This window comes from Tiliqua scincoides, chromosome 10 (assembly GCF_035046505.1).
Source record: "Tiliqua scincoides isolate rTilSci1 chromosome 10, rTilSci1.hap2, whole genome shotgun sequence".
Lineage (NCBI taxonomy): Eukaryota > Metazoa > Chordata > Lepidosauria > Squamata > Scincidae > Tiliqua > Tiliqua scincoides.
Genome location: NC_089830.1, coordinates 24530924 through 24555969, shown reverse-complemented (window position 1 = coordinate 24555969; position 25046 = coordinate 24530924). Strand labels below are relative to the sequence as shown.

General features: G+C 48.5%; 2 protein-coding genes across 2 annotated transcripts; one reads left to right on the top strand and one right to left on the bottom strand.

The window, feature by feature from the left end:
• Window positions 1-1250: 1250 nt before the first annotated feature.
• On the top strand, window positions 1251-11797 carry LOC136661549 (galectin-5-like). The gene is made up of 8 exons (XM_066638839.1): window positions 1251-1495; window positions 2115-2203; window positions 2668-2863; window positions 3782-3901; window positions 4776-4814; window positions 5304-5342; window positions 10254-10368; window positions 11296-11797. The coding sequence occupies exons 1-7, from the start codon at window positions 1481-1483 to the stop codon at window positions 10305-10307; spliced, it is 552 nt and encodes a 183-aa protein (XP_066494936.1). The 5' UTR covers window positions 1251-1480; the 3' UTR covers window positions 10308-10368; window positions 11296-11797.
• Window positions 11798-13588: 1791 nt separating this feature from the next.
• On the bottom strand, window positions 13589-17882 carry LOC136661084 (apolipoprotein A-IV-like). Its single transcript, XM_066638104.1, has 3 exons — window positions 17840-17882; window positions 14667-14754; window positions 13589-14132 (listed from the first exon to the last, which is right to left on the bottom strand). The coding sequence occupies exons 1-3, from the start codon at window positions 17880-17882 to the stop codon at window positions 13589-13591; spliced, it is 675 nt and encodes a 224-aa protein (XP_066494201.1).
• Window positions 17883-25046: the final 7164 nt, after the last annotated feature.

Sequence of the window (25046 nt, the reverse complement as noted above, 5' to 3'; positions counted from 1 at the left end):
TTGCGCAAAGCCTTTACTGCCCTGTGCTTTCAGGGTATGCAGACTACGGTCCTTGAAGGCAGATATAAAAATACTGCCTACCATCTTAGGACTTGCATTTGCAACTCAGGTGAAATAGGGGATATTTCTCACTACCTATTAAAATGTCCTTTATATGAGCTTCCTAGAACAAAATATCTATTTAATATCATTGCTCTGTTCCAAGAGAGATCCACCTCAGCCTTGATCTGCTGGCTTCTTGCTGACTCTGACCCTGATGTCACTTTGTGGCTATCTTTGCCCTTGTGGCAAAGAAAATACGAGCCAAATTTGTGTTGTCTTAAACTCAAATTTCTCTGTCCTCTTTATTAGTTTGCAAGATCCTGACAATTGTTTAAGCTTTTTTCACTTTTGAACTATTCCAAAAATATCCTCTATTTTACGGTTCTGACCTACGTTAAGTATTAAAATCTCTTGCCTTATTTTACGTGTTTTGTAGGTTGTAATGCTATTGTGTGCTTTTATATGTATATATTGTAATATGTGCTCTCATATATTGTAATGACCTATGGTTATATAATAATAAATAAATTTCAAGTTTCAAATGGAGAGTGTTATAATGGAGATAATATTATAATTATAATATGGAGCGTTATAATGGGTAACTAGCAGCACTGTTACCCTGCGGATGTCTGATCTTGGAAGCTAAGCAGGGTCAGGCCTGGTTAGTACTTGGATGGGAGACCGCCTGGGAATACCGGGTGCTGTAGGCTTATAGCATGATCTCAGAAGCTAAGCAGGCTCAGGCCTGGTTAGTACTTGGATGGGAGACCGCCTGGGAATCTCGGGTGCTGTAGGCTTATACCATAGTCTTTCCATGCCTGATCTTGTCTGATCTCGGAAGCTAAGCAGGGTCAGGCCTGGTTAGTACTTGGATGGGAGATCGCCTGGAAATACTGGGTGCTGTAGGCTTATAGCATGATCTCAGAAGCTAAGCAGGCTCAGGCCTGGTTAGTACTTGGATGGGAGACCGCCTGGGAATACCAGGTGCTGTAGGCTTATACCATGATCTTGGAAGCTAAGCAGGCTCAGGCCTGGTTAGTACTTGGATGGGAGACCGCCTGGGAATACCAGGTGCTGTAGGCTTATACCATGATCTTGGAAGCTAAGCAGGGTCAGGCCTGGTTAGTACTTGGATGGGAGACCGCCTGGGAATCTCGGGTGCTGTAGGCTTATACCATAGTCTTTCCATGCCTGATCTTGTCTGATCTCGGAAGCTAAGCAGGGTCAGGCCTGGTTAGTACTTGGATGGGAGATCGCCTGGAAATACTGGGTGCTGTAGGCTTATACCATAGTCTTTCGAGACTGAAGGTTGCCAACCATAATGGAGACCATTATATCTCATCTCATTAAACTATTTTTTCCAGACCAATCTTTTTCACTCATCTTTGGAGAACCTGGGAATTGAAGCACTCAGTGCTGGGTTCCAGGAGGTTCCATAATGGGTGCGGGAAAGGTGAGTGTGTGTGTGGGGGGGGGGGAGAGACTTTCAGTGCAGGGGACAGACAGAAGGAAATCTGGCTTAGGTCTCGATCCATTTTGTAGATCACTTGGCACAGTTGGTGTTTCATAAATAACAAAGGGGCACTCAAAACAAGGGCAAAAGCAGAGATGTTCAGACGTGGGTACAGAGAGCTGCCTCTGTTCCCTGCCTCTGTTCCCAGGGTCAGAAACATATGTACACTTTATGCGGAACAGAAACAAGATAGATGGGCACCCCTTCACCTGACATTCAAGGCACTACCTGCAGGCAGGTGAAGTAGCGACCTTGTCTGTGACCTTCAAGTTGATGCAGCCAAAACATGGCCCCTTCATCTCCCCATTTCCTCTTTTTCTCTCTTCCAGCCCTGAGTTAGATTTCTGCTCAGGGTATTCCCACTCCCAATCTTTCAGGCCCAAAGTCCTTTAAAAAAATAAAATAAAAAGATCCCGATTTTTAATTTGGGGGCTTGAAATAATGAAATATATATATATATATATTTGAAATATATATATATGAAATATATATATGAAATATATATATTTTAGTAGGGCTATCAAAAATTGACCTAATTTCTTGCTTGTTTATTCCACAGAGTCTTGTTGAGACCCAATACATTTTAGGGACCCTGGAGGAGGGGAGAATGATTTTGATCAAAGCCCGGGTTGCTTCCTCTGCAAAGAGGTTCGCCCTGCCCTCCTTTTCACCATCCATCCACTTTGGTATTTTCACCACCCTGTCAATTTCCATCCCTCATTCGAGCTCCTTCTCCTTCTGTGGTTAAAATTTAGTTAGGTAGTGTCTGATATTGGAGTTTGATTTGTAAAAGGTGTGGTATAAACTCGTAAGTTTATTCTCTGCAAAAAGGGTTATAAGTCTCCAGATACCTTGGGATAAATCAGCATTTCGCAGGGCATCTTTGGTCATTCCTGCATATTTAATAGAAAAAAAACTAGAGGAAGGACAGAAATGCAGGTCAGATACCTTTCCTTACCCTACCCTAACACTAATCCATTGAATTCCCCCCCCCCCAATACCTTAACCCTAATCACTGTTGTCAAAGTTTGTGTGGACTTTTTTCATGTAGGCTTTTTTTCTAGTTACCCCACAGTCAACCAGCTTCACCTCAAAACCCCTTCAAATTTTAGATTTTCCATTGATCTGACTTGCTCGAATGGTGACATTGCCTTCCATTTCAACCCACGATTTGATGAATCCCCACCTCTGGTCGTATGCAACACATGGACATACATGTGGTGGAAAGCGGAGCGGACTTCCAGATTGCCTTTCCGTAAGGGTGAATCTTTTGAGATGACCATCACTGTCAGGAGTGCTTATTATGTGGTAAGGAATGCCCCTAAATCCAGGGGCTACTGTGGTTTTTCAGACAGGCTCCTTGTGTCCTGAGGGGCCTTGACTGTTGTTGTAAAAGATGCTGAGGCTTTGCTGCTGTTGTGGAAGCGGATGGTCTTATTATTAGGGCAGTCAGCAAGCGGATAGAGGTGGGGTCCTTGGGATTTGGGGAGCCACGCTAGGCCACCTTTTTCCTCTCCTATGAAGGAGGGGTCAATCGCAGCCGGAGTGGCTGCAACATTGTATTGATGAGGACGGTGGCATTTCAACGTGATTTGACTTTCACATGATGACTGTATAGCAGCACTTTTCAACTTTTTTTTTTCATCTGTTGGTACACTGACAAGGTGCTAAAGTTGTCAAGGCATCCCATCAGTTTTTTGACAAGGGACAAGGCACTCCGCGCTGCCAACCAGGGGCTCACATCCCCCATGGCCCTACAAATAAATGACCAACTCCTATCCCCCAAATTCCTGTGGCAAACCGTTGGACTGTTCACGGTACAGTGGTTGAAAATCACTGCTGTATAGGATTGCCTTGGGGTTCCTGGCCTGAGGAAGGCTATTAGCTCTTAATAAACTCTGCTAGCCAGAAAAATGCCAGGGATCTTTGACAGCTGCAACACACTGGTGAACATGGTTTGAGATGGCCATCACTGTTAGGAGTGTGTGTTATGAGTTAAGGGGTGCCCTGGCTCCAGGGGTCACTGTGGTTTTTCAGACAGGCTCCTCACGTCCTAGGGGATCTTGACTGTTGCCATGGAATGTAACGGGGAGCTGCAGTCAACGGCCAGTAGGCCAAGGGAGCTGCGGGTCAAAAATGTTTGGGAGCCACTGCAGTGGGGGTTGTAAAGCTTCCAAATGGGGGTTGAGAATGGGGGTTGTCAAGCCACTTCCCCTCCTTCTCTAGGTCTCTGTCAACGGGAAGCATTTCCTGAGATATGAACACCGTCTTCCTTACCACACTGTCAAGAAACTGGAGTTTAGAGGAGATATCAGTGTTGAGGAAGTCATCCAGCCATCAGAAAAGGTGAGGTGCATTCTTTGCCTCCCATTTGAACTTCCCAGCTTTAATTGATGTTGCTTATCATGCAGGAAGGAGCCAATTGGCACCCTGTGAGGGCACCTAGGAACCTGGCCATCTCAATTTGAAGATACCTGGTGGTTTAGTACTGTTGCTAACAATCTAGCTCCCTGCTCTCCTCTCCTCCACACTTTTGTGCTCTGCCCCCTCTTCGAAAAGTCGGGGGGGGGGGAGGGAATCAAGGGAGGTGAGTGGCCCAACAGAGGAGAGCACTACTCACCCCCAACTGTCTACTGCCTAATGCAACTGCCTCTTTTGGCCTCATCAAAGGACCAGTCAACAAGGGCCATACTGGAAAAGGAGGTCAACTGGAAACGGAGGTCCAGAGGGTCACCTGGCATACCTCTTAATATCAATTCTAATCTCCAGATGTACATTTCTGTCTTCCGGACTCCATGCACATCTCCTGTTAGCAATTTATGTATTTATTCGTGGATCTTTATCCCATCTTCCCACTCTGGAGGTGCCAATTCCCTTCCAGCCCAATCCTAACATGCCCTGGAGCAGGCAAGCCAGCTGACCTGTGCTGTTTACAGAGCAAGGCCTGGCATGTCTGCAGTGCAACTTGGAGTAAGGGGAATTCCTTCCCCTTACCCTGTGTCGTGGGCAGCTACCCCTATGGGGCTACTTGTATCTATACCACCTCTTTAGGTGGCACAGATCTGAGTAGCCCCACTGGGGCTGCTGCAGCAGTACCCGGGGTAAGGGGAAGGAATTCCCCTTACCCCGGGCTGAGCCGTAACTGTCCCCAATCCTGCGGGCAGGTTAAGATTGGGCTGCTTGGTTCATATCTGTGGACACATATTTCTGTGTGTTTCAGGGTCCACCTCCTGCTGATGAGAAAACTGCAGCCACCTGGGTAGGTCACCCCTCCCCACTCCTTATCTACGTCCTATATATGCAAAGGCAAGAAGGGATAGAGCTGGTGCAGATTACACAGGCCAACACACATTTTGCTTCCTTAAACATTACACCAATCCCTGGGTATATTTGGGGTGCTGATTCCAAAAATGGCATCCGTTTTGCCCTATCGCATCTAGTTTTGGAGATATAGTACAGCCTCTTTAGTGAATGGTTCAAGCAGCTTCCTCATGAGTCAGCCTACACCACTGAACCATTCACTAAAGAGGCTATACTATATCTCCAAAACTAGAAGTGATAGGGCAAAACGGATGCCATTTTTGGAATCGGCACCCCAAATTCATATCAAACCACATTAAAGTTTGGGAAAAACGTTTCTGACCCTCAATTTTGTAGGCCTGTGTTATTCATATAGGTCATCTATATAGCATGATAATTTGATTTATTTTAGATCTCATCTCCTGGCATGTATTTCTCTGTCTTTCAGGATCTACCACCTGCCAATGCAAACACCACAGCTACCATGGTAGGTCTACCGCTCATCTTGTCCTTATGTATCTCTTTTATATGCAAAGGGAAGAAGGGATCGGGCTGGTGGTGATTATTCATATTCTGTCAGTTCTATGCATGGATTTGGGACCTGCGGATTTGTTTATGTGTGGGGACCAGGATTGCCACCTAACTATCTGTATGCACGATCTGTTCTCAGTGATCCTCAGCGTTCATGTCTCCCCGGCACTCGTGGTCATCCTGAAGCTATTCGTGGGTTCCATTTAAAGGTCTCCGTGCCATTTTGAAGGTCTTCGCTGCATTCCGAATGCCAGCATAGACCCTCAGGATGCGGCACAGTCCTTCAAAATGGCACTTGCACGGGGCAGCACGGAGCTCTTTGAAATGGCCATGGGAAGCTTTAAAATGCCCGTGGAGAAGCTATCCATGCCATTTTGAAGGTTCCCACAGCCATTTTAAAGTGCTCCATGCTTCTCTGCGCAAGTGCCATTTTGGAGGTCTGTGCTGTAATCCTGAGGGTCTCCACCGCTGGCTGGTAAGCTGTCCCTTCCCCCTAACCCCACTGTCCCCATAGGGTCAATGATTCGCAATCCACTAATTTGGTATCTGCTGGGGTTTCCAAGAACCTACCTGGATACCAAGAACTGACTGTAGCTCATCTGTGTAGTACATTTGCTAGATACATACATATATTCACATACATACATATACATGTGCATATGTAGTACATTTGTAGTACATTTTGTAGTACATTTGCATTGCTAGAGGGGATGCAAAACCAGGGATGTTGTTTGAATGCTTCTTCTTTGGCTTTTTGTTGGCTTTTTGTTTTTGTCTTTCATCTAATGTATGTACATTGACCTATATTTTAACTCCTTTCTTCTTTTGTAAATCAATAAATCTTGTTCTTTCTAACATGTTGTCTGGCTCCCTTTGGCTCCCCTTTGAACCTGAACAACACAGAATCTGTTTGGAGCAGCCCCTGATGTCAGCATAGTGTATGAGTCAATTCCCAGGATTTCCTTCATTAAAGAACATAAGAACATAAGAAGAGCCCCACTGGATCAGGCCATAGGCCCATCTAGTCCAGCTTCCTGTATCTCACAGCAGCCCACCAAATGCCCCAGGGAGCACACCTGATAACAAGAGACCTGCAAGGCTTCCTGGGAATTGTAGTTAAGAACATAAGAACAGCCCCACTGGATCAGGCCATAGGCCCATCTAGTCCAGCTTCCTGTATCTCACAGCGGCCCACCAAATGCCCCAGGGAGCACACCAGATAACAAGAGACCTGCAAGGCTTTCTGGGAATTGTAGTTAAGAACATAAGAACAGCCCCATTGGATCAGGCCATAGGCCCATCTAGTCTAGCTTCCTGTATCTCACAGTGGCCCACCAAATGCCCCAGGGAGCACACCAGATAACAAGAGACCTGCAAGGCTTTCTGGGAATTGTAGTTAAGAACATAAGAACAGCCCCATTGGATCAGGCCATAGGCCCATCTAGTCCAGCTTCCTGTATCTCACAGCAGCCCACCAAATGCCCCAGGGAGCACACCAGATAACAAGAGACCTCATCCTGGTGCCCTCCCTTGCATCTGGCATTCTGACATAGCCCATTTCTAAAATCAGGAGGTTGCGCATACACATCATGGCTTGTACCCCCTAATGGATTTTCCCTCCAGAAACTTGTCCAATCCCCTTTTAAAGGCATCTAGGGTAGACGCCATCACCACATCCTGTGGCAAGGAGTTCCACAGACCCACCACATGCTGAGTAAAGAAATCAGGTGGCGTTGTATAGTCAGAAGAGCTGGGAAAGGTGAATGCCGTGGCAGTGTCTCCCCTAAAATTCTCCTTGCCTGGGAGAATTTTTCCCTGCCTTGGGTACACTCATCTTTTCTGCATCAGGACAAAAGCAGCTGGTGGTGAATTTTTCATGGAAAAGGGATAAGCAGTGTTCTGAGGTTGAGGGAGTCAGAGGTTTTCTTAGCAATGCCCCCTTCCAATGTGCACAATCATTTGTGCAAATGCTTCACACCAAAGGTCTTTTGTGCCACTGTTTGGCACCAAGATGATCACCATGGAACATCTGTGGAATCTGGTGAACATCTTGCTTGCAAACATTGACATTCTGCCTCTTGCTACGGAATTCTAAACCCAACCCCAACCACACTACCTGTAGCTCCCACAGCTAGTCCACATCTTAGGTTCTTCCAGCTCGTTCAGTCTGACCAGGAGTGGGAATCAGGTGTCGCTGGAGTGGCACAGTCTGTGGTTGGTTCTGGGCCACACTGAGGCCACACGTGGGATTGCAGGGCACAGATGTGAGAGAGGAGAAGCACATGGAGAGAGGAGAGCCAGTGGGGAGAAAAGAACACCGATAAGGACACATACAAAATAATGGAGGGCCACATGAAGAGGGGAAGCATGTCATAGGACAGATGTAGGCCCTGAAAGCAGTCTTCTTCTGCTGGGTTATTGTGAGGACAAGGGTGGCCACAGGTTAATGGCATCTACTGGAACCACCCCTGACATCCCCATCAAGGGCTGGGGTGGGCTGTGAGGGAGGGGGAGTGGATCCCTTGTCAACAGGGAACAAGCACTGCCTGGGGCTCAGTTGGAACTCAATTTATTTAGTCAGTGCCCTAGGAAGAAAAGCTCTTTTTCTATCATACTCTTTGGAATGGCTTCTGGAAATGGGGGCAGTAGTTAGGCAGTTGTTGATCTTTCTTTAATGGGAGCCAGAAATTGACAGCCACAGCAGCTGCTTCAGTTCCAGAACCCAACCTTGTAAACAGGGGTTGCCCTGATCTAAAATGTCAGCCGCTTTTCAGGGCTGCCCAAAACGATCGAAGAGCTGAGCATGAGCCAAAGTACAGCATCAAAGCTCATGTCTTTCAATGCCTTTGGCAAGAAAATCAAAAGAGATGAGACCGTCCCTTGAAGCATGTGCAGAGTACATTTTCTGCACCGCTACAGTTCACCTTGCACTGCTCTGTGATATGAGGGATCAGGCTTGCTTCCAGAAATGTTTTGAGCCCCCCTGCCCCAACACATACTTCTCTTTCAAAGAAATTAACCATGGAGAACCAAAGAGGCTAGAGATCAGAGTTGGCAACTGATGGGAAACGACTGTCTCAGCCAGTTCCTGAGTCTTTCGCAGCAGCTTGATCTGTGGAAATTAATAGAGGAAGCTTTTTCATTGCATGGAGAGAAAGTTTATCAGTTCATAGTTTATCAGATCTCGTCTGATTTATCAGATCTCGTCTGATCTCGAAAGCTAAGCAGGGTCAGGCCTGGTTAGTACTTGGATGGGAGACCGCCTGGGAATACCGGGGGCTGTAGGCTTATACCATGATCTCGAAAGCTAAGCAGAGTCAGGCCTGGTTAGTACTTGGATGGGAGACCGCCTGGGAACACTGGGTGCTGTAGGCTTATACCATAGTCTTTCGAGACTGAAGGTTGCCAACCAATATCTCTGGCAGTGGCATTACTGGGGAGTGGGAGACCACATGGGTGACACCCTTGGAGGGAGCGCTGACAGTATTAGTGTCCAAAATTGTGGAAACCACTTGGAAAATTTGTATTTATGAATAATACCATCATGTTATAAACACAACTGCCTTATGTAACAAAAAGTGGATTTTCTTAACTCAAAACTGGCCAATGAGATGTTATGATTGACGCAGCAGGGAACCAATAAGGTGTCAGTATGAATCAGCTCTCATTTCCATGTATCAGAGCCAATACTAAAAATTCTATTCAGTTGAGAGAGTGTCATCAAGTTGGCTGCTGCCTTTTTTTTTTTTTTTTTACTGATTTATTGGATCACTTCTACTGTTTAATATAAAAGAAAGAAAGAAAGAAAGAAAGAAAGAAAGAAAGAAAGAAAGAAAGAAAGAGCCCAGTCCTATCCAATTTTTCAGCACTGGTGCAGTCGCAGTGCAGCCCCGAGGTAAATGCTTTCCACTGCCTGCACCCCTCATCTCCACTGTGGGCACTTCCTCCCGCATTCTGGCAAGAACTGAATCCTGGCCTTTTAAACACCGCACCAATTTGAAACAAGGGTTCCACACAACCCCCCCCCCCCAAAGCATGCCCGTAGATCAAACTTTAAATCCCCTCCGCATGTGCTTTTTTAACAGCTGAAACTCTATATTTCCAGCTGAGCTTTGGAAACACCTGAGAGGTGTCAATTAACCTTCCATCAGGTAAGCAACCACAAGAAAGCAGCTTGTTTGCATAACCTTAGCAGGTCTTCGTGGCTCCCTAACCAGCGCTATCAGAGCCCTCCATGGCTCAAAATCATGTTTGTTAAGGTCAGAAAGCCAGCAGCCAAACTTGCAAAGAGTTAACACCTAAATTTCAGACAAAGCAAGGAGAAAGTGTTTCTCTATAGGACAGTGGTTTTCCAACTCTCCAGGAGAGTTTGAGCTACTGTAAGTTCTTGCGGGGGGGCGGGTGAGGCAGTGGGGGTGGGTGGAAGGCAGCGGCGCGATCCCCAGGATTGCGCCACTCAAGGGGCTGCAGGGGCTTGGGAGCACTTACCCAAGCCTCCTGCAGCCTCCTCAGGGTGCAGGGAGCCCGGTGCGAACCTTTGTTAGAGCTCCTCGCAGCAGTGAATGTAAAAGCGGAGCAGTCGCACCCCGCCTCCGCTAAAGCGGAAGTGGAGCTCAATACTGACTTAGCTGCAATGCAGTCCCCAAGGTCAGGTAACAAACATGTCCTTACCTTGAGGAGGCCTCCTTGACTGCTTCCCCACTGCAGAATGCAGTGCACGCCACGTTGGTGCAGCTATGTCAGTGCTCGAAAGTTGGTTAGGATTGTGCCCTTCGTCACACTGCACGGGAGTGTTGCACTAAGGTCAGAGGACCAGGGACATTCTGTTGCAAATGGTTTTATCTTGTGGTTTCCCTTCCTCCCACAGGCTCCCAGGCCTCTCCTGGGACCGAGGAGCCCAGCGACATCTTCAACCGCCTGAGCACCATTTTTGGAAAGACTACAGAGTCATTTCTCAACGCAGAAGCGGGCCAAGAGATGAAGTACTTGGATGGACCAGGTTTTTTTTTGGAAGCTGGTGAAATGGGCAAACAGCACCCCCCTCCCTCATCTTCCCCCCTTTGTCACAAGCACAGGTTGTACTGACCCAGGGCAAGGCTGACATCGCTGCCCTGCCAGAAAACCACATTGCCCTTGATAGGAGAGTCACTGCTGAGCACTGGAATGGGGGACAATTTTTTTTCTGTGCTTTTAGTATCTCAATTCCCCTGGGGGCTGGGGATAAGAATAGGCCCTCAGTTTGGCTGTACTTGTCGTAAGAGGCGACTAAACAGCCACCGGGTAGATGGGGCTCGTCAGCCTGGGAAGGCAGCTCATCTGAGAGAAGGAAAACTCTGATCCCAAACCTCCACTGCCTTGTGGCTACATCCAGTTATGGAAAAGGCTTCAGGAGTCAACCTCGAGGCAAAATCCGGAGCCGGAGGCAGTTCATGGCTGAACACAGTCACGTTCTGGCAACTCCTGCGACGCCGCTGGAACCAACCGTATTGGCCTCTGCCTTTCCATTGGACCATTTCAGCGACGTGGAGAGGGGGGATTTGCTGCATGGGAAACAGCCTATCCTCCATACCTACTTTACCCAGGCTTCGCGCACTGGAGAGGACACTCTGTTCCAGAACCACCATTCAGAGCGTGACACCATAGTCTTCCGAGACTGAAGGATGCCAACAAGAGTATCTCAAAGATAGACAGGCGCACTGGAGCAACCTGAGCCCTGCCAGGAACCTTGAGGGGGCCCTGTCATGTAGAAGGGAGCTCAGCACCTTGCCAAAGACCCACTCTGGAGCCAGCTGTCAAAGGCCATCTGCGTAGTCACACCCAAGCAGACCCAAAAAGTGATTCCTTATTCCAGGGCTGCTGCCCCCTAGGCACCTTCCTCCCAGGCTAACCCGTCCACTCTTTCTTCGCAGCACCCATTTCACTGAGGGCATCAACTTATTAAAAAACTACCAAGTGAAAGTCCAGAAGCAGTTGGGGCAGCCGAGGGAGAAGGTCACAGCGGACGTGGATCAGAAAGTGCAGCCGCTGATGGAAGACCTGGCTAAGTAGGTACTGGCACAAATGAAGCAGAGGGTGAAGCCCCAGTGGCAGTCATACACAGAGGAACTGGAAGGCAGAATTCAAGAGGTGCAAGAAGGCATGGCGCCCTATGCCCAGCAAGTCTGCCAAAAGGTTTGCCCTGCGCCAAGTCCCTGATGGAAACACTCATCTCTTCACTGGGGGCTTGGGGGAGAACCCCCAGGGAAAGTCCAGCCTAGCAACCAAGAGCAGAAGAGGAAGGGAGGTGCGGGATGAAGGAGAGAGGGAGGTGAGTCTGTGCCATGGGAACCCACTGGCAAAGATCCTCTGCCACCACCTGTCCTCACTCTCTGCCATGACTCGGTGCCTGCACTTTGCAGGGCAATAAATGTCTCCTGATGGATACTCTCATTGAGGCCTTCCTTGGGCTGGGAGGTTAGAGATGCACGGAAAGATCAGAGGGATGTGAAGTTGGGTGGGGTGTCTGGATTTCTGCACTACAAAACTCCCAAGGGGGCAACTGGGTTGAGTTTATTTGCTGGAACAGTTTGTGGGAGGCTGCTTTGCGAATGAGGCTTCCAAGGCAACCATCTGGAATTTAAACCGCCCTAAAATCAATTTATCAATTACAAACCCAGTTTTGGACAAAGCTGTAAAGAGGCAAAGGACTCCATAGAAAAGGGGTTCCAGTATTTCTTCTGTACAGTGGTGTAGCTAGAGGGGGGGTGGAAAGTGCTAAGTTTTGCAGGGAGCCTCCCCCTCCCTGTTGCCTCCGCTTTGCTTTCACAGCCCAGAATGGCTCCAAAGGGGAGAGGGAGGAGCCCTTGCGTGCCGCGCTGAGGCTGCCTGCAAAATTTAGTGCTTTGCACCCCCTCTAGCTATGCCACCGCTTCTGTGTACTCTCCAGGATTTTCTGCCTAAAGTGCAGAGCAGATCAGAACTCAAACAGCAGCACAGCAAGGTCGGATGTCACCTGGTGCACAAGTTATTGGCACTGATGTGATGATGTCATCACGTAACCGTCAGTTACGTGACTGATGTCATCACGTAACCGTCAGTAACCTGAGACACCAAGTGGGCTGGATTGGCCAAAGAAAGACAAGCCAGATGGTGCCCCCCTGCTCCGCTGTGTTTGGCAGCTCCATCTCTGAACCAACGGTGGAACCACCCAAGAAAGACAAGCCAAGGGGGTGTCACAACCATCAATGTGTCCAGTCCCCTTGGTTGGCCATTTGCAACTGCTTTGCTTGTGAAAACATAAAGAAGCCACTCTGAGGGGTGGAAGAAAACCCACAGAGCCCCGGAGGTGCAGTGTGGCGTCACCCCCCAAACACCCCCGAAATTGGTGTCGCTCAGCGCTGCTGGCACTGCTCTAGCCACACGTGTGCTCAGGAATATCTATTGAACAGAATCCTCTCCAGCGAGGTGAGGCTACTCCTGTGTGCCATGAGAACAGGACAGTACAAACCAGCCCTGCAAATCTTGCATCTGAAGCTCTTCCCTTTGATGTGTGTGAACATGATGGTGAGCTTTCTGGCTGCAGTTGCTCCAGGGCAGGGGTACCCAAACCCCGGCCCGGGGGCCACTTGCGGCCCTCAGGGACTCTCAATCCAGCCCACCGGGGGCTCCCAGTCTCCAATGAGCCTCTGGCCTTCTAGAGACTTGCTGGAGCTCGTGCTGGCCCAACACAGCTGAGGGCAACTGTTTGACCTCTCATGTGAGCTGTGGGACGAGGACTCCCTCCGCCGCTTGCTGTTTCACATCTGTGATGCAGCAGTGGCAGCCAAGGAAAGGCCAGCCTTGCTTTGTGCAAGGCCTTTTATAGGCCTTGAGCTATTGCAAGACCTTCTTTCATTCATATAAATGCCACCTCTAATATATTCAATTATGTAAATTTATTCAAATTTGAAATGTAAATTCATTCTTTTTTTTATTCCCGGCCCGCGACACAGTGTCAGAGAGGTGATGTGGCCCTCCTGCCAAAAAGTTTGAACACCTCTGCTCCGGGGCAACAAGAACTCACAACACAGAGACAGAGCCCAGACCAGGCATTGTTTTGGAATATCCCCTTTATTGCACAGTCTAGAGGAGGGGGGTGTGACGGACATGACCTGCCGAGGATACATATTGTAGTATTTTTAAGAGACTGGGCAGGGAACCGGTCTTGATTGCCTGCAAGAGGAATCAGTGATCTTCAGGAAATGGGGGAGTACGGATGAACTGATCGAAGGCTTCCCTGTGTTTGTTGAATACCCCCAGCGCGCGGGCAGCAGACTGCTGAAAGGTATTGCGCGTGTTCTCCACTTCTGTTAGGATCTCCTTCTGCACCCGATCAACAACAGGCTCGAGGGAATCCTGTGCCGCTTGCAAGCTGGTCTGAATCTCCTGAGCCAGGGGCTGCGCCTTCTCCAGCAGCCACTTCAGCAACTCGTTCGCTCTCTCGTTCAGCTCCGGGCCTTTTTGGGTGACGCTGTGGCGCAACTGCAGTGTGTACGAATCCAGCTTCTCTAGGATTGGATTCAGGTCGGACATCAAAGCTTGAGTGAAGGCCTCTCTTTCGGGAGCCACCCTTGCATTCAGTGTACGCAATGTGTCGTAAACCTTCTTCATCACATCCCACGATGCTTGGGCTATCTGGTTGCCTACCTCCTGGGCCTCTGGGGGGACGGCATCCCTCAGGGCGTCCAGGCGCTGATTCACTCGGGCAAATCTGTCACTTGCCCAGGCGCTGTGGAAAAAAGAGCGAAGTTTTGGGTCAGAGTAGACCCAAAGTAGACCTCCCCCTCTCTATTTCCCTTGGAAAGTGTCAGATTTAAGATCCAGCCTCCATTTTGTGGTTTTCTCATGACAAGCATCCTGGTTTCTCTAAGTTTTGGAATTCAAAAGATGTTTTCCTGCTCAAATGTCTTTTCCCCTCGGCTGTGTGTGTGTGTGTGTGGGGGGGGGGGCTGCTGTGTGTTTTTCTACTCCCTGCAACAGCAGCATTTCACCAACGGCAGTGCAGCACAGGAGATGGGATTCCCTTCCCTCTTTGTTTCAGGGGGTTCCAGGGGTTGATTTCATCCAACAGCAACTCTGCTCCACCCCCCCAAAAAAATGGGTTGAACCCCTTCATGCCAGGGAGCTTTGAAGCTCTATTTCAAGGGTTCCAAATGGATAATCTGGCAACACGAGCACCAGCTCCAATCCTCTGTGTTCCTATGCCACGTCCCCTACACTTGTGAAGAACTGCTGTCTAGGGAAATGTAGCTGATTTACTTACAACAGCACTTGGCCAATCTCTGATTCTTGAGCCAACTGCCCTTTTTCAGACAATTCTGGAAGCTGAAGATCAGTAAAAGCCTGGGACCCTGGAGGACAAAGAGCACTTCTGAATCATGGCATCTTCTCTTGCAAGGATCTGAACCAACCCTATTTATTTTTTATCACAGAAGATCTTTTGTTTCTTGGCTGAGACTGAGGATTTCTTCTTGCCTGATTTCACAGGCCTACAAAATTGAGGGTCAGATAGGTTTTTCCCAAACTTTATGGTGGCTTGATATGAATTTGGGGTGCCGATTCCAAAAATGGCATCCGTTTTGCGCTATCACGTCTAGTTTTGGAGATATAGTATAACCTCAGTAGTGAATGGTTCAAGCAGCTGCTTCATGAGGAAGTCATGGTGTAGACTTCCTCATGAGGAAGCTGCTTGAACCAGTCACTAATGAGGCTATACTATATCTCCAAAACTAGACGTGATAGGGCAAAACGGACACCATTTTTAGAATCACCACCCCAAATATACCCAGGAATTGGTGTAACGGTTAAGGAAGCAAAATGTGTGTTGGCCTGTGTTTTCAAAGAACAAAACATATCCTTCCAAGATGATGGCAAACCAAGATCACTGATGTCAAACCAAAGAGCATGGGGACTTCTCAAAAGCAATTTTTGTTGTTATTACCAGAAGGTAAATTACAGTCTTACAGCCTAACTTGTGTGGGAACAGGCAGGCCAATGGACATGCGCTGTATCCAGCACAAGTTTGGGGCCAGAATTGGCGCAACCCAAAGCAAGGGGAAAACTTTCTCCTTACCGTGTGTCGCATTGCACTGGCCCCAATGGGCCTACTCAGGAGGTGGCACAAATCTGAGCAGAACAGAGTGATCAGAGGCTGCTCCGCGCCACCTGGGAATGGGATCAGGATTCGGCATAACTACCAAATCCTGGCCCCACCTCCCACTCCCCACACGTCTGCCTCCAGGAATGCCAAAACTGGGGTTGTAGGCAGTGGCATAGGTAGCGGGGGTGCAAAGCACAAAGTTTGGCAGGGAGCCTCACAGCAGCATGCAAGTGGCCCCTCCCGTCCCCTTTGGAGCCATTCCAGACGTTGGGAGCAAAACAGAGGTGTTCACCTCCCTGTGTTTGCCTCCATTTTGCTCCCCCCTCCCGGAATGGCTTCGAAGGGGAGAGGGGCTGCTTGCATGCTGCAGTGAGGCTCCCTGCCAAACTCAGTGCTTTGCACCCCCTCTCGCTACACCACTGGCTGTAGGTTCTCCCCACCTTTGATGCGGGTATACCACATTTTCAAGGTTTTTCGCAGCTGTGAAAAAGTCCTGTATCAAACTCTTCCCCCCAATTCAACCTGATTTTGGCCGTACCTCACTAGCGGGCTTGTCAAAAGTATTGTAGAGGTGGCACAGTTTAGGATTTTTCCAGGTATTTGACTGAGCAACATCTCCACTCTATATGGGTCAGATCTGTTTGTAATTGATTGCAACACTGTTTGTAATTGATTGCAACAATTGATTGCAACAATTGATTGTTTTTGATTGCAACACCAATGGCTCTGGTCAAAGTTAGGGTTGATCTCATGCTATTTATAAGATATATTGGCAACCTTCAGTCTCGAAAGACTATGGTATCGCACTCTTTATAAGAGGAAAAGAGGAAAAGTGTTTATAAAAAGAGGAAAAGTGTTTATAAGAGGAAAAGTGTTTTTTGCAATGTTGTCTCAAATGGTGGGAGATGAGTGGAAATTTGTTTTCAATCAGAGATAACATGTCCTGCTACTTTGTCCAGCCTCCAACCTCCAAAGCATTATTTCTTGCTTTGTCTAAAGATAAACGGTATATTGTAGTGTTCATTTCGGGAGCACTCCCGAATCGGCCTTTTCAGCCACACTAGACGCTGTTCCAGAACCACCTCTCAGAGCGCGATACCAGAGTCTTTCGAGACTGAAGATTGCCAACAACGTAGTTCTCATACAAAGGATTCTGGGGATTTTTATAGCTGTTCATGGTTCCTGTAATTGGCCTGTTTGATGAACTACTGGAGTTGATTATAATTATTTTTTTAATATCATTGAAAGTTCTCTGTTGGGGGGATTGATGGTGGGGCCTTAGCTCAGTGGTCCAGAAGTTGCTTTGCATGCAGAAGGGCCCAGATCTCCAGCATCTTCTTGTTAGGAGTGAGGAAGACCCTGTTTCTGAAACCCTGTGAGCCTCTGCTACCTGGTGTAGATTGTAGTGAGCTAAATGCACCAGGGATTGTCTTCCTATAAGCCAATGTTCTGTGATAGTTTATGGAATCATAAGGTGTCCCAGGGGCCTTTTTTATGGCAGAAATGTGAAAACACACAAAGTTAAGGGCCCCATCTTATCCTGGGCCAGCGCCAGCGTGGGCACTGGGTGTTGTAAACTTGCCATAAAGCACATGCCGGACGGATGCTGCCCAGACCAAGGGAAGAGCTCCAGGTGGCGATAAGGTCTGTTGGGGCAGGGGGAAGGTGGGGAGGATCTGGGGTGGGAGGGGGTGGGACTGAAGGAGCCCTCCTTTGCTGTATCTTAACTGTGTCAGGCTGCAAAACCTGACACAGAGGCTCTCAAGTCTGTGCTGGCAAAATAGGCGGCGCAACCTCGAGAAGCCCCATTGCGGGAACTGAGGCATTCCCCAGAGGAAGGGGACAAAAGTCTCCTTCCTCCAAGGAGACCTTCAGTATTTCCAGTGGAGCAATAGTTGTTTTGGCATGCTGCAACTGGTGGCGGCCCCAGGAATAGGATTTGGCTGGAGCCAGCAGAAATCTGGGATATTTCTCTTCCTTATTTTATTTTCTTCTTTGGGGAAGACAGATCATGACAATACCATCCCATATATCTCCGGACGTGTGGAGGGACCCTAATTCCTTACAGCTTCCAAGAACTGCTTTAACGTCAGCTCTGGTGCAAAAGCTGCAGCAGCACATTTGGTGTCCTTTGTTTTGACCCTGACAAGTACCCTCAGAGGGGGGTAAAGTGGGTAATTTGTTCCCAGGCCTAGGGTCAAAAAGGGGACCCAGAAGCCAAAGACTAGGAGTAGCAGATCGGGCTGCCCAAGGTGGTATCATTGACTGGGGATCCTCAGGCAGCAAAAGCCTGTACTTCATGATCTTCCTCCACCTGATGGAGTCCCTTCACTTACCTGCCAAGATGGTCAAGGCCAGGAAGACAACAGAGAGCTTCATGGTGAAGAGTCCCAAGAACCTACTGCTACGACAAAGGGAGCAGCTGCCTCTGAGCGATGGGAGTTCCCAGGACGATCAATTATCCTTTCCACCCTGTTCTCTCATTATTCATTAACTTAGGACAGGAGTGTCCAAAGTTTTTGGCAGGAGGGCCACATCATCTCTCTGACACTGTGTTGGGGGTCGGGGGGGAAATTACTTCACATTTAAAATTTGAATAAATTTACATAAGTTTGCATAAATGAAAAAGGCTATAGAAGGCTCTACTTTGAGAGGCATCCATTTTTTACTTTCATCCATGCTCTGGTCCCTAACCAGAGTAAATTCGTGAACAAAGACGGTGAACCTTCTGTCTGCAGCTGCTCTAGGACAACAAGAACTCAGGACAAAGACAGAGCCCAGACCAGGCGTTATTCAGGATCTTCCCTTTATTGCACAATCTAGAGGGAGGAGATGTGATGGACATGCCCCACTGACCTGCTGAGGATACGTATTCTGGTAATCTTTAGAGTCTGACCAAGGGGCCAGTCTTGACTGCCTGTGAAAGAAATCAGTGATCTTCAGGAAGAAGAGGAGTACGAACCCACTGATTGAAGGCCTCCCTGTGTTTTTTTAATACCTCCAGGATGCGGGCAGCAGGCCGCTGCAAGACATTATGGGCCTTCTCCACTTCTATTCTGATGTGCTCCTGCACCTGATCTGTGACAGACTCGAGGTAGTCCTGGACTTTTCGTACCCAGCTCTGAATCTTCTCAACCTTCGGCTGCAGCTTCTCCATCTGCTGCTTCAGCATCTCGTCCAGTTTCGCGTTCAGCTCCGAGCAGGTTTTGACAAAGCCGTGGCGCAAGGGCCGTATGTAGTGATCCAGCTTCTCTAGGTTTGAATGCAGGTCGTGCTCCAAAGCTTGACGGAAGGCCTCTCTTTCAGGAGCCACCTCATTATGTATTGAACGCAGGCCATTGGCAACCTTCCGCTCCAAATCCCTTAATGCCGAGGACACCTGGCGTTTGACCTCATTGGCTTCTGCAGGCAATGCGGCCTGCAGGGCTTCCAGGTGTTGCTCAACGTTCTCATATGTTTTACTAAGCCAGGAGCTGTGCACAAAAGAACAAAAGTGTTGGGTCAGACAGATTTCTCTCCCCTTTTCTCTCTGTCTCTTGGAAAGTCTCAAATTTAAGAGCCAACCTCCCTGTTCATTCATGTATTTATATCTCACAAGAACATAAGAACTTATAAGAACATCAGAAGAGCCCTGCTGGATCAGGCCAAAGGCCCATCTAGTCCAGCTTCCTGTATCTCACAGCGGCCCACCAAATGCCCCAGGGAGCACACCAGATAACAAGAGACCTGCAAGGCTTCCTGGGAATTGTAGTTAAGAACATAAGAACAGCCCCACTGGATCAGGCCTTAGGCCCATCTAGTCCAGCTTCCTGTATCTCACAGCAGCCCACCAAATGCCCCCAGGGAGCGCACCAGATAACAAGAGACCTGCAAGGCTTCCTGGGAATTGTAGTTTAAGAACATAAGAACAGGCCCACTGGATCAGGCCAAAGGCCCATCTAGTCCAGCTTCCTGTATCTCACAGTGGCCCACTAAATGCTTCAGGGAGCACACAAGACAACAGACACAACCTGGTGCTCACCTGGCTACACCTTTTTCATAGACTCAAGGTGGTTTACATAGGCAGGCTGAACATAAACCCCATTTTTCAATGAGCTTTTATCAACCCCTGTTCTTAGAGGAAATCTCTTAGGAGCCTCCATTTCTCCAGACTCTGCTCTTCATCCTGCAGTCCTGGCCGCCGACACTTGCGCCTTCCACATTGCACTTTCTCCGTGAAAAGCATCCTCGCTTTCCCTGTTCACCTCCTTCCCAAAAGACACACCAACACTGGAAGGATCTGGAGTCTGAGTGACAACAAGGGAGGATCCACCGGCCAAAGGATTTTTGTATGTCTGTCCTGATGCAACTTTACTCTGGCACAGCCTGCCAGAGCAGGTACTTTTAGGGGAACAGGATGTGTTTGGCGAGAGTCGGGCAATGGAATGGGAGGGCTTGCTGGACAGCTGGAGAAGGGGCCCAGTACCAACCAAAGGGGGAGTTTCCTTTTTGCCTTATCTCAGCCAAATGGCTTCTATGAGTTTTGGATTCTCAACTACCTTCCAAAAAGCTTTCCTGATCCCTGTCTGTAGCAGAGGGGATTGGCTTTGAGTTGCCCAATCCCCACAGCAGCAGCATTTCACCAGTGGAATTGTAGCACAGGAGATGGGGCTCCCTTCCTTCTCTGTTAAGAACATAAGAACAGCCCTGCTGGATCAGGCCAAAGGCCCATCTAGTACAGCTTCCTGTATCTCACAGCGGCCCACCAAATGCCCCAGGGAGCACACCAGATAACAAGAGACCTCATCCTGGCGCCCTCCCTTGCATCTGGCCTTCTGACATAGCCCATTTCTAAAATCAGGAGGTTGCGCATACACATCATGGCTTGTACCCCGTAATGGATTTTTCCTCCAGAAACTTGTCCAATCCCCTTTTAAAGGCATCCAGGCCAGTTGCCATCACCACATCCTGTGGCAAAGAGTTCCACAGACCAACCACACGCTGAGTAAAGAAATATTTTCTTTTGTCTGTTCTAACTCTCCCAACACTCAATTTTAGTGGATGTCCCCTGGTTCTGGTGTTACGTGAGAGTGTAAAGAGCATCTCCCTATCCACTCTGTCTGTTGCTCTGGTCAGGGGTTGATTTGTTCCTAATAGACTGCCTCTACTCTAGACATGGCTCTAGTTGGGGGCGGGTCCTCCGACAGCCACTGCGCCCCACGCAATGGGTTGTAACCCTCCAATTTATGCCAGGGATGTCTGTGACTTGGGTTCAGGGGTTCCAAACTGATAACTTGGCCACACCAAACCCAGCTCCAACCCCTGAGGTTCTTTCCTCCCAACTCCCATGCTTGGGCAGTCTAAAGAAATAAGAACATAAGAACATAAGAACAGCCCCACTGGATCAGGCCATAGGCCCATCTAGTCCAGCTTCCTGTATCTCACAGCGGCCCACCAAATGCCCCAGGGAGCACACCAGATGACAAGAGACCTCATCCTGGTGCCCTCCCTTGCATCTGGCATTCTGACATAACCCATTTCTAAAATCAGGAGGTTGCGCATACACATCATGGCTTGTACCCCATAATGGATTTTTCCTCCAGAAACTTGTCCAATCCCCTTTTAAAGGCATCTAGGCTAGACGCCAGCACCACATCCTGTGGCAAGGAGTTCCACAGACTGACCACACGCTGAGTAAAGAAATATTTTCTTTTGTCTGTCCTAACCCGCCCAACACTCAATTTTAGTGGATGTCCCCTGGTTCTGGTGTTATGTGAGAGTGTAAAGAGCATCTCCCTATCCACTCTGTCCATCCCCTGCATAATTTTGGATGTCTCAATCATGTCCCCCCTCAGGCGTCTCTTTTCTAGGCTGAAGAGGCCCAAACGCCGTAGCCTTTCCTCATAAGGAAGGTGCCCCAGCCCCATAATCATCTTAGTCGCTTTCTTTTGCACCTTTTCCATTTCCACTATGTCTTTTTTGAGATGCGGCGACCAGAACTTTTTTGAGATGCGGCGACCAGAACAGCAGATGTGACTGATTTGCTTACCTCAATGCCCTGCCAACATCTGAATGTTCAACCAAGATGAATTTTGTTATCAATGCATCAGTCGTTTTTTCTTTATATTCCCTCAGCTCCTGCTTCAATTGGCTCGCCTTGGAATCCGACTCATCTCTGAGGACAAAAGCCTGGGACCCTGGAAGACAAAGAGCACTTGTGAATCATGGTATCCTCTATTGCCATCTTTGGATTCTGTATGTGTCTTGTATTTAGGAATTCAGGGAGTCATGAGTTACTTTACCTCCGGGGCCTGTTTTCTGGGGAAAAGGTGAGTTAAATATAGAAAACTAAATCAGGAGAGATCGGGACTGCTGACTCCCCTCTGGCTCTCCACCGTCCAGCTCTTATTTTTTTCTTTTATGTGGAAAGTTCATGATAATACCATCCCAAATGTCCCTGGGAATGAGGTAGGAGCCTAACTCCTTGGGGCTTTCAAGAACTGTGATGCAGCCAGTTCTGGTGCAAAATTTTCAGTGGCACATTTGGTGTGCTTGAATCTTTTGGCCCTTACAACTGTCCTTAGGCAGGCTGGAAAGAAGAAGGAATAGCCGGTCAGGTGGCCCAAGGCCTTGTCCTCAGGCTACAGAAGACTGTGCTTCATGATTTTTCTCCACCTGATGAAGTCCCTTCACTCACCTGCAAATATGGTCAAGGCCAGGGAGACAACAAGGAGTTTCATGGTGAAGAGCCTCAAGAACCTGCGGTGATGAAGGGACCAGCTGCCTTTGGGCAGTGGGAGTTCCTGGGACAATCAATTATCCTTCCCACCCTATTCTCTCATTATTCATTAACTGGCCACGGGTATCTCTAGGCGAGGGGGAGCTTTGCCCTCTTTCGCCCTTGTCATTGCCACTGAGTTCAAAGCCAAAAGGGGTTGTCTCCCTTGCAAGGGTATTTCTGACTCTGTCCATCATTCCTTAGGAATGAATGGACAGCTTTGCCCCACTCTCTTGTGCTTTCTGGAGAACCTGACGGCACAAGGCGAGCGGCTTTTCTCCAACTAGAGGGAGATCTGGAGGGGATAAATGATCCCTTCCGCCATGACCTCCTGTCATTCATTAATGCAGGGCCCACATCTCTGAAAACAGGAGGGAGCTTCCTTTTCGACCTCCCAGGGCCATTGTCACACTGTCCAAACAGGGGCAGTGGCGGGACAAAGTCAAGTTAGTGAAAGTGTTGATGTGTTGTTGTTTTGTTTTTTTAAATATCCCTGAACTCAAAAAAGGTCACATTCTGTTTGTCTCCATTTTTGGAGAGTGCCTTTTTTGGTGGCTTCTACGGGTCAGGCCTCTTTGGAGAAGTACTCAAAGGAGGTGAAGGGTATTATATCAATTAGCATTGCTGGGGAAAAAGAAAATATTTGCTCTTCAAAGGTCTTCTTGCTGGTCACCTTCCTTCTTTGGCTCTGTGTCTGTTAGGAAAGGCAGCAGTTCTAGCCAGCTCAGGCTGTTTTGCTGCTCTAAGGAAAAAAAAAAAAAGAATGCTAATCCCCCACCTTACTGTGTATTTTACTATTAAGAGGTGGGGCAATTATGGGTCTTCCCCTCTGCCCAGGGTCAGGGGTTTCTTGGCTGCAGTTCCTTTTCTCTATTCCATTTTATATAATGGATAGGACAATTTTGCTCCATTCAAAGCCATGAAGGGCTTGTGACCATCAACAACAGACCGGGGTGCAACCCCCTCCCCCCGAGTTACAGAAGCCTTAATCAACTGCCATCTCTGCAGCCATTTGCACCAGGATGCCTACACATGCCCTTGTCAAGACCCTGAATACAGGGGCCCTCGTTATCCACGGGGATCCAAGATGATTATGGTGCTGGGGCACCTTCCTTACAAGGAAAGGCTACGGCGTTTGTGCCTCTTCAGCCTAGAAAAGAGACGCCTGAGGGGGGACATGATTGAGACATCCAAAATTATGCAGGGGATGGACAGAGTGGATAGAAAGATGCTCTTTACACTCTCACATAACACCAGAACCAGGGGACATCCACTCAAATTGAGTGTTGGGAGAGTTAGAACAGACAAAAGAAAATATTTCTTTACTCAGAGGGTGGTTGGTCTGCGGAGCTCATTGCCACAGGATGTGGTGATGGCGTCTAGCCTGGACGCCTTTAAAAGGGGATTGGACAAGTTTCTGGAGGAAAAATCCATTATGGGGTACAAGCCATGTGTATGCGCAACCTCCTGATTTTAGAAACGGGCTATGTCAGATGCAAGGGAGGACACCAGGATGAGGTCTCTTGTTATCTGGTGTGCTCCCTGGGGCATTTGGTGGGCCGCTGTGAGATACAGGAAGCTGGACTAGATGGGCCTATGGCCTGATCCAGCAGGGCTGTTCTTATGTTCTTAAACTACAATTCCCAGGAGGCCTTGCAGGTCTTGTTGTCTGGTGTGCTCCCTGGGGCATTTGGTGGGCCACTGTGAGATACAGGAAGCTGGACTAGATGGGCCTCTAGCCTGATCTAGCGGGGCTCTTCTTATGTTCTTATGGTCAATTTTTGGGCTGTGTCAGTTCAGTGATCGTCAGCCCTCTCTGGGCATAGCTACATCATGTGCTCACCAGAGAGTGGTAAAAATTGTGAATTAGTTAATTTTCTCAGTCTATATTTTCCATAATAAGCATCATTTTTTAAAAAATCTATATTTTCCCCTTTCCACCTCCCCTGTATTCCTACCAGGATTCCCTGGCTAGAAAGTAGAATGGAACAGTGGGAATATCTGTTGAACAGAATCCTCTGAAGCAAGGAGAGGGTTTGGTACGCTTGTGGGTCCCGAGAACCGGACAGCGCAGACCAACCCTGTGAAACCCACATCTAATACTCTTCCCTTTGACATGTGTGAACAGGATGATGAGCCTTTGGACTGCAGCTGCTCCAAGAGAACACACACAACAGGCATCGTTCGGGATCTCCCCTTTATTGCACAATCTAGAGGAGGGAGGTGTGATGGATATGCCCTTCTGACCTGCTGAAGATACATGTTCTAGCACATTTTAGAAGCTGGCCAGGGAGCCAGTCTGGATTGCCTGCGAGAGGAATCACTGATCTTCAGGAAACAGAGAAGAACAGACCCACTGATCGAAGCCCCCCAGATATTTGTTGAAGAATCCCAGAACGCGGGCAGCAGACTTCTGCAAGACATCGTGGACCTTCCCCACTTCTGTTAGGATGTACTTCTGCACCTGATCTACAGCAGGATCAAGGGAATCCTTCATGTTTTGCAACGTGCTTGGAATCTCCTTGGCAAGGGGCTGCAGCCTGTCCAGGTGTGGCTTCAGAAACTCAGTCAGTTTCTCGTCCAACTCTGTGCATGTTCTGACAAGGCCATGGCGCACAGGCTGTGTGTACGGATCCAGCTTCTCTAGGATTGGATTCAGGTCATGCTCCAGCGCTTGATAGAAGGCCTCTTTTTCAGCATGCACCTCTCCATCTAACGCCCACAGGTCGTTGCGAAACTTCCTCTGCACGTCCCGGTATGCTGACGACGCCTGGCCTTCTATTTCC

What these genes read in the sequence shown, in the direction of transcription:
- LOC136661549 (XM_066638839.1), top strand. An exon ending in GTTGCTTCCTCTGCAAAGAG is followed by an intron (nt 2,204 to 2,667) that starts GTTCGCCCTGCC and finishes TTCAAATTTTAG; the next exon opens with ATTTTCCATTGATCTGACTT. An exon ending in AGAAAACTGCAGCCACCTGG is followed by an intron (nt 4,815 to 5,303) that starts GTAGGTCACCCC and finishes TCTGTCTTTCAG; the next exon opens with GATCTACCACCTGCCAATGC.
- LOC136661084 (XM_066638104.1), bottom strand. Translation starts at nt 17,882, where the DNA reads ATGAAGCTCTCTGTTGTCTTCCTGGCCTTGACCATCTTGGCAG. An exon ending in GGCCTTGACCATCTTGGCAG is followed by an intron (nt 14,755 to 17,839) that starts GTAAGTGAAGGG and finishes TTTGTCCTCCAG; the next exon opens with GGTCCCAGGCTTTTACTGAT. An exon ending in GAGATTGGCCAAGTGCTGTT is followed by an intron (nt 14,133 to 14,666) that starts GTAAGTAAATCA and finishes TTTTTTCCACAG; the next exon opens with CGCCTGGGCAAGTGACAGAT.